This window comes from Sinocyclocheilus rhinocerous, unplaced genomic scaffold (assembly GCF_001515625.1).
Source record: "Sinocyclocheilus rhinocerous isolate Xijiao unplaced genomic scaffold, SAMN03320098_v1.1 scaffold676, whole genome shotgun sequence".
Lineage (NCBI taxonomy): Eukaryota > Metazoa > Chordata > Actinopteri > Cypriniformes > Cyprinidae > Sinocyclocheilus > Sinocyclocheilus rhinocerous.
The window spans coordinates 95,036-104,370 of NW_015631707.1; the positions used below are offsets into that span (position 1 = coordinate 95,036).

The following is a 9,335-nucleotide window of genomic DNA, read 5'->3' on the forward strand; positions in this document are numbered from 1 at the left end:
TTATATTTGCCCTCCTCAGAATGGATGAAAGTTGTGGTGTTTTTTTTAAATAGCCGAAAGCCTTTATGTCACAGTCATTATTGCTAGCCAGTTGCAGTTTTTTTGTCCACAATATTCATTATTTTTGAAGTTTATTTAAAGATAATGCTAAATAGCTATCCAATAAAATATGAGTGAAAGAAACATATTTCTAGTTCGATGAAGGGCTACTTGGGGTCGTGGAGGTACAAAACCGTGAACTGTGAACCGTTTTAAAACACTTTTATGTTATTGTCGTGCACTACTCAGTACTTTAGAGTGCGAAATCAAAGTACTATGACTCGCTAAAGGTTGAGGACACCCCTAATCCATGAACACACTACAGTAGCTACCAGAAACTACCTGAACGAGACTGCTGCTGGGCTGTGACGTCACGGCGCACCGCCGCCCTCAGTGTTGCCAGGTCCGCGGTTTTCCCGCAGGAATTGGGTTACTTTAACACTGTTGCCGCGGGTTGAAGCGACCCCCAAAACGTGATTTTTAGCCCATGGAATACGAATTTTACCAAGGGAACCTGCCAAAAACGTGTTTTTCCCCCCCGGAGAAGCCATTGGGCAGGTTTTGTTTTAAAAACTTGGCAACCCTGGCCGCCCTGCAGTGTCAGTGATTTTAGAAAAGCGCTCGAGGACGCGACGGCCCACCGACACACCACTACCACCATCGGAATCCACCAGACACCTTCCGACTGGCCGGGCGAGGAGCAAACCGCTGAGACAACGAGGACATGCGAAAACGTATGGGATTCGTGATACACGCCGAACTCCCGTTCGATCGCGCGCATCTGCCGCTGTAGCATCGGGCTCGCGCCGGATAGCGGTCTGTGACTGTTGGGTGTGAAATCCGAATAGACAAACAAGCTGAAGTATCTCGCCTGCGCGTCCAGTCTGAGCGCGTATGCATAATATTTAGCGGTCGGAGCGGAGCGTCATTGTCTGGGTGGAGTTGCAGTGCATCGCTCAATTATGCGTGAAGAGGCGGCATCGGCTAGCGCACTAGCAGCGCGAGCTAATCACTGTCCCGTATTATGACAGTGATCTGCATGCCTACAGCGTTTGATCACGCGCGGCAGTCGAGCGCATTTGACTTTGATGCTGATGCTGGACACGATCTCCGGTAGAAATCCACTTTTGCCCGTCATTTTATTGACATGGCAAACGGTTAGCCCGGGCAGGCCTAGCTAGCCACTGTGTTAGCTAGACAGTAGAAATCACTTCACCGGATTAGACAGCATGCAAACCCTAACGGTTTGTTTTTAGCGAGAGGGGCCAGTGAGCGTTTAATACAGTATGTTATAGACAGAGCGAGTAGATGGCGAACAACCAGCTGCTAGTTAATAACCGGCTGCCAGGTTACTGCCAACTTGACATAACAGGTTTTAATATCTGAAAAAGTGGCAGGCGTGCGCATTTCACAATGCATTTTCTCAAGGCAAACTCGGGTTGTGTCACTGAAGCAAACGCTTGGATAATAGAGGCACTGCCTCCGGCTAGCTAGCTCTCCGTGACTTTGCGAAGTGAACATGCCAGATCTTGAGTCGATTTTATGCTCTAAATAAGCAGCCAGCGTTTGCACTCGATTAGCTTCTGCATGCCTACAGCGTTTGATCACGCGCGGCAGTCGAGCGCATTTGACTTTGATGCTGGACACGATCTCCGGTAGAAATCCACTTTTGCCCGTCATTTTATTGACATGGCAAACGGTTAGCCCGGGCAGGCCTAGCTAGCCACTGTGTTAGCTAGACAGTAGAAATCACTTCACCGGATTAGACAGCATGCAAACCCTAACGGTTTGTTTTTAGCGAGAGGGGCCAGTGAGCGTTTAATACAGTATGTTATAGACAGAGCGAGTAGATGGCGAACAACCAGCTGCTAGTTAATAACCGGCTGCCAGGTTACTGCCAACTTGACATAACAGGTTTTAATATCTGAAAAAGTGGCAGGCGTGCGCATTTCACAATGCATTTTCTCAAGGCAAACTCGGGTTGTGTCACTGAAGCAAACGCTTGGATAATAGAGGCACTGCCTCCGGCTAGCTAGCTCTCCGTGACTTTGCGAAGTGAACATGCCAGATCTTGAGTCGATTTTATGCTCTAAATAAGCAGCCAGCGTTTGCACTCGATTAGCTTCGGCTGGCAATTGTAGCTAGATTATCGCTGTGAGGAGGGGATGCCCTAAACACTCCAAACATGTCCAGCAAATCTTCGGGTAAAGAGAAGAAGTCCGGCTTCAGCAAGAAGCTCTTCCGCCGGGGCTCGGTGCGCTCCGTGGGGAGTTTTATGAGCAGAGTCCTGAAGACTCTCTCCACGCTCTCTCATTTCGGCTCGGAGCTGCACGCGCCCGAGGGCGACAAGGACGATGGGGGGTTCACAGCCTTAAAGAACGAAGGCAAGGGATCCGTCGCGTCGGACGACAGCGACTGCGGGGGGTTTCTTCCCAGGGACAAAATCCCCGGAGTGGCCGGTTTGAAGAACCACGGCAATACGTGTTTCATGAACGCTATTCTGCAGTGCCTGAGCAACACGGAGCTGTTCGCGGAGTATTTGGCGTTGGAGCAGTACCGAGGTGACCAGACGGACGACGAGAAACCCAAGACGAACGGGGTCGTGCAGAGGAAGGGCGGTCAGGACGGAGGAGAGGTGACAGAGCAGCTGTCGGGACTGGTCCGAGCCCTGTGGACCTTTGAGTACACGCCGCAGCACAGCCGAGACTTCAAAGTAAGTTCACGTGGAGGGGTCTTGTCGGGCACGCCTGGGAATATTTTACCTATCTGCTGTAACCACGCGTGAAAAAAATTATCTGACTGAAATGAGTCCTGAGAAATTGCACTCGTCTCTGTGACACCTAGGCATGTCGATTCATCTGAGTCGGATCTTTTCAGTGAATCATTTTAACCGCTTCATGAAAGTCGTTCACGAGTTGGAATGAATCGGTTAGAGCTGATTCAATTAACCGAGAATCGGACATCTCACTTTAAAGGCACAATATGTAATTTTCACAGCTAGAGGGCGCAAATTCAAAATAAACAAAGAGACAAAGGCTTAGTTAGATGACGCTGTGATTGAGTGTGGAATCATGGGAGTTGTCATCTTCATCCCCACAGCCGATGCAATCCGACGGGACTCGGGCAGAAATCATGTTCATGGATGAGCTAATGATTTATTAACGTAGTAGAATGAAGCAGGGTGAGGCTGAAAGCCGTCGAAGTGAAACGAGGCCACTGAACGAGCGTGACACACGCTCTTTTCTTCGCTTCCAAATGGCTTGTAAAAGTGCGCATTTTACTTTCCCTTTCAAATTAGCGGCAGTTGAATTGCTGCAATTCGGCGTCAAGCAATTGTTTGTTTGAGTTTTTCCTCGGATTTCTTGGCTTTCAAATAGCTTGAAAAAGCACCGTGCGCATTTTACTTTCACTTTCAAATTAGCGGGAATTCGGCGTTGATTCAATTCAAGCAACAACAACGTCAAACTCAGAACTTTTATTAACTAAACGAATAAAAATGCACCATATATGCCTAATAAAATAACAAATTTCTTAGGCTACACACCGTCTATTGCGGCAAGCCTAATGGACACGGTGCGTGTCACTAGTTAAAATTGCTTATTTCTCTGGATTTAAGCATTCTTCGAAACATTTGGGATAATGTAAGTACACAAGTCAGCAAAATATATAACACTGTTCTAGTGGTTTTTGGATATTTTAATAAAAAAATCTTACTTATTGTGCCTTTAATATACTTCGCCGAGATATATTAACGGGAAGTTAGTAGTTTTGAGTTTTGAACAACTTATTGGAAGCATACTTTTCGAAATAAGTAATTAGTGGAACTCACAAATGATTAGTTTTGCAATGACGTTTTGTTAGGTTAAGTGTAAATAGTGTAAAAGTGCTGGTAGGACAGCATGAGTTTTATTCAGTGGTATATTAATTAACCGAGCCTGAAAAAATAGTCAGGAAAAAAAAGTTAGATTTTTAAAAATATATATTGGTGTATTGAAATTTCTGAAAAAATCAACAAAAAAAATGTTGCGTATGTGTTTTTTGTTTTATGTAATATTTTATACATCAGGCTTTTGTGGCACATATAGTGTTATATAATGAGAATATGAAGCACATACTCGAGAAAAAAAAAACTCAATTTGAGCCTCAAACTGAGCAAAAAAAAAAAAAAACAAATTGTTGCAGATGTTGTTATTTATATGGCCAAAAAGTAAGATAAAGTTCTATCTTGTAAATCAGTGAGATTTTTATAACAGTATAGCAGACTACTTACATAAAATGCATATAAATATCAGGTATCACTATATTTCTCCCAGTAAGGCTTAATTTTATGATCAGATCTCTGTAGTATGATCAAAGTGTAGGGGAAAAATATACAATGCAATTATGACTGAGAAATGTAGAAATAAACATTAATCAAAAGCCTGATCATATTTTATACTCACAATTTAATGATTTTTCTTATGGATAATTAAGTAAACCTAAGTTTCTTCTGTCAAGTAAATGTTCATCTTGAATATAATTATTAACTTCATAAAAATCATTAAAGATTTCACAGCAAAAAGACACAACCTGAAGGTGGACATTTTTACAATTATAGCAAAAGGCCTTTTTTTCTTGCTTAAATAAGTATGAAGGATTATGAAAGGACAGAATGCATGTAGTAGATTATGTACAACAGGTTTTTCAGCAAAATATTGACCATGTTGATAATTTAAGATCTCAGTGAATCATGCATCAAATATGATACAGTAGGCTTTATATGGTTAAAAACACATTAAAGTAAATCCCTAAAAAGCACAGTTGTCAATACTGAATAGAAGTTTTCCATATCTGATCTTGCTTCTGTAGATTAGAAACATTCATGTTTAAAAACTTGACTAATACTCTTGTGTGTGTGTGTGTTGTGGTAGAATGCTGTGGCAAAGAGTGCCATGCAGTACCGGGGAAATGCTCAACATGATGCCCAGGAGTTCCTTCTCTGGCTGCTCGACCGTGTCCATGAAGACCTCAATCATCGTGTACACCCTAACATCAGAGCCTCTATAAAGGTGTGAACTGAATTAAAAACTTGACTTGTGTGTGTGTGTGTGTGTGTGTTGTGGTAGAATGCTGTGGCAAAGAGTGCCATGCAGTACCGGGGAAATGCTCAACATGATGCCCAGGAGTTCCTTCTCTGGCTGCTCGACCGTGTCCATGAAGACCTCAATCATCGTGTACACCCTAACATCAGAGCCTCTATAAAGGTGTGAACTGAATAAGTTGGGTTTAATGACCAAATGTTTTGCTGATGCATGGCTGTTTCGTCTAAGAATGTCGTACAGTACATTAATCTCTTTATGACAGATGAATTAGGAGACTGTTAACCACTCTAGCTGTTTACAAAGGTTGCACAGAATGGGTTTTTATCAGCAGCTCCATAAAAGCTTGGGATTTCAATCGTTTAAATAGCAGAATAGGAGAAGAGCCAAACGTGGCTGGATTTATAGAGCCATTCATGCCTGGAATGGCAGCTATGAGTCTTACATCAGACATCAGTTGCATAAACTGTTTAGACTAGTCTTAAAAAGTTAGTCGTCTAATTTTTTTTCTAAAAGACTGGTCATAACTTTTTATATTCAGTTATGAAAAGGTAGATTGGTCTTATTCGTATTGGAAAAGTAAGACTGATTACCCCTTGGCAGCTGCTAGTTGGTCAAACTAGTTCTTAAGACACAGTCTTAACATGGTGGCTAAGTTTATGCAACTGGCCCCAGGACACAAGTTTAGGGGACTTATATTCTCCCCTATATCAAATGTATGGGATGTTAAGTCACATCCTATGGCCTGTTTGGAAGAGGGCTCGTTCGGTTTCTTTTTACAGCCTGTGGTGTCCGGATCAGGGTCAGTCACTTGCATGCTCGCATGAGGTCATTCAGCTTGTCCCATTGATTTAGATGTATGTTGTGGTTTCCTGGAGTTTGTGCCAAGAAGCACCAGGCTGACAGTTTCCTGGCTGACTGACAACACTGCTCTGAAGAGACAGATGCTTAGCTGGAATCTTAAAGGGGGCATAACACACACAGTTTCATCCAATCTCATGTTAATCTTGAGTACCTATAGAGTAGTACTGCATCCTTCATATCTCCAAAAAGTCTTTAGTTTTATACTCTGGTCAATGTGTGCGCTGGCGCGCTCTTCCAGGAGAAATGCCCATATAAGGAGTTCCACCCTCATTTACGTCATGAAGAGCCACGATCAAAAAAAAAAACTCTCAGAAACTTGTACGAACCCGGAAGTAAGATTTTTGGCACAGAAATACTCCGTCATACGTCCAAATTGTTTTTTGAAACTTTGTCCATGCTTAGCATGAGAATCCAACTCTTTAACAGTGTAAACTACTCTGAATGCATGAAACAGCATTGTACCCCCCCTTTAAACTTATAGAAGAACGCCAGTCATAATATAGGGGTTTTATTTATTGACTCAAGCTCTACTTTTACGGTGCAGCATAATCATATAAACCTTTGACTTCTGACAGCAGTTCTTCTGTGTGCTTAGATTGTGTAGATAGTGTTTAAATTACAGCATTCTGGATGGTTTAATAGCAGATACACAAGTACTATTGTTTTTTGAGAGATTTTTTCTTACCTAGGCTGAATTTATTTGATCAAAAATACAATAAAAGCACTAATATTGTGAAATATTATTATAATTTAAAACAACTGTTTTCTATTTGAATATATTTTAAAATGTAATTTATTCCTGTGATGAAAAGCTGATTTTTTTTCAGCATCATTACTCCAGTCTTTCAGTGTCACATGATCCTTCAGAAATAATTCTTCTAATATGCTGATTTGCTGCTCAAAAACATTTCTTATTATAATCAATGTTGAAAACAGTTGTGCTGATGAATGTTTTTGTGGAAACAGTGATACACTCTTTTCAGGATTAATATAAATTTAAAAAGAACAGCATTTATTTAAAAATGGAGATATTTTCATCTCTATTACAAATGTTTTTCTTTACTGTCAGTTTTGAGCGATTTAACCTTGCCGAGTAAGAATTAATTTCAATAAAATAAAAATCATTCTGAACCCAAACTTTTGAATGGTAGTGTATGTGCAGTTTGTATTTTGTAACTGTCCAGCAAAAAATATAAATGGTCAAATATATATGGTCTGTAATATTTGGGGAATTTACTTTGACACACGCCTTGTGATGATCATGTATTCATAAGTTTTATATGAATTATTATTATTATATGGTTGTGGCCCTGCTTTATGTACATGGCTTGAAATTTATGTGCCTGCACATGACGCATTTTATAAATTTTTTAATATTAGTGTGGTAAGTGTTTGTTATGTGATATGCAAATCTATCAAATCTATGCATATTTAATAGTTGACCTTCCGCTGGGTTGACTTGTGTTACTGGCAATATTATTGTTAAATAGCACCTAACATTCTCATGTTTGTCACCATAGCCTCCTATTGAGGAAGACGATGGAGCGTTAGAGGGACCTTCACCACCTCTTTCAGCTGGCTCATTTGTCCAAGAGCTGTTTCAAGCTCAGTACAGGTAATGATTACTGATGTCTGTCTGTCAGCTGTATTAAAATGTTTGTCTTAGCTGAAATTGCTCACTGTGGCCTCTGTTGATTCCAGATCCTCGCTTACATGTCCGCACTGTCAGAAACAGAGCAACACTTTTGATCCTTTTCTTTGCATCTCCCTCCCAATTCCATTACCTCACACACGGTAAGTACTGATGTCAGAGAGACCCCCATTTAATTTCCTTTCTGTGTGTTTTGATGACAGCACCATGCTTCATCTGTAGGTGTAGACATAAAGGCAGACTGATCAACTGTCATGTCTGTATTAATGATGTGATTGATTATCAGGGGTAGGATGAATATGAAGAAATATGCTCGGTCACCTCTGCTGAGTTTAGATGAAGTGTTCGATTTCCAGCTTCGTTCGATTTCATGACTGTTGGAATGATGTTGTTAATTTAGTCTGCTATGGACTTTCACGTTACATTCAGATACAAATATAGGCTTTATTTAACTCCGGGATAAGCAACTTCGGTCCTGGAGGGCCACTGTCCTGCAGAGTTTAGCTCCAACCCTAATCAAACACACCCGCCTGTAGCTTTCTAGTAATCCTGAAGACATTGATTAGCTTGTTCAGGTGACGATTTGCTGCTCAAGAAACATTTCTTATTGTTAATGTTGAAAACATTTGTGCTGCTTAATATTTTTGTGGAAACAGTGATACATTTTTTTCCTGTAATCTTTGATGTATGGAAAGTTCAAAATTATAGCATTTGTTTAAAATAGAAATCTTTTGGATTACATTACATACATTATAAATGTCTTTACTTTCACTTTTGACCAATTTAATGCATCCTTGCTGAATAAAAGAATTAATTTCTTCAAAAAAGAAATACCTTACAGACCCCCATACAGTGGTGTACTTTGAGTATGATGTTCTTGTTTAAAGAAATTATGGACTAAATACAACTATTTTGAGAGCCTAATATCATGTCGATTAACAAAGAAAATAAGTTCTAAACAAGGTTAACAACAAAAGGTAATGTACAGTAATGCATCTACAACAAATGTCTATGTGGCAAGTGAGCTTAAAGGTTAAAAAAAAGAAGTGTGAATCTAATTTTTGACACTCATGGCAGGAATTATTCAGTCAAAAATAAAAATGTTTGTTATTTGATATAGTTATAGTCCATTTGAGACAGGACTACTTTTATAGGTGGATAGTAAAGTTACAGTTGTTATTCCTGTGAAGTTAGTTCCTTGTAAAATAGTGTTTTATGAATACTTGCATTGTACAGTATTACCTAGAGTTACTTGATTTACCAAGTTAATGTGGATTATATGAAAGATTGCGTTTAACTTTGAACAGACAAGGTTAAAGGTGCAATAGGTGATTGTCTTCAGAAACATTTTTTGTTATGCTGATTGAAAGTCTCTTCACATTCCGATAGCAATCATTAAGTTAAGTGGTCTAAATGTATTTATATGTATTTATATATTCTGTGGAAGGCGTAGGACCAAGAAATGCTCGTCCAATCAAAACGCTCGGTCCGAGAGTTTTAATTTGCTTTCCTACCTGCCTGTCAGCGTACAGTTTGTATTAGCATACCTCTGCGCACCCAGTTCGCGCAGACAGGATACATCATCAGCGTGTTCACGCACGCTGTGCAGACAGAGCGAGAATGGCAGACAAACATCAACAACCCGATCTTCCTTCCTGGTATTGTAGTACTTTTAAAGATTTCTCACTGGTGAATGACACATG

General features: G+C 40.4%; 1 protein-coding gene across 1 annotated transcript in view; it reads left to right on the forward strand.

Annotated features, from left to right (window-relative positions):
- The first annotated feature begins 1,689 nt into the window (after positions 1-1,689).
- Positions 1,690-9,335, forward strand: part of LOC107741795 (ubiquitin carboxyl-terminal hydrolase 31-like) — a 20,177-nt gene continuing 12,531 nt past the window's right edge. Inside the window, exons 1-5 of the mRNA XM_016554579.1 lie at positions 1,690-2,752; positions 4,950-5,087; positions 7,502-7,596; positions 7,683-7,775; positions 7,919-7,920. Of these exons, the coding sequence (XP_016410065.1) occupies positions 2,225-2,752; positions 4,950-5,087; positions 7,502-7,596; positions 7,683-7,775; positions 7,919-7,920 (856 nt within the window). The 5' untranslated portion in view covers positions 1,690-2,224. The remainder of the gene's footprint in view (positions 2,753-4,949; positions 5,088-7,501; positions 7,597-7,682; positions 7,776-7,918; positions 7,921-9,335) is intronic.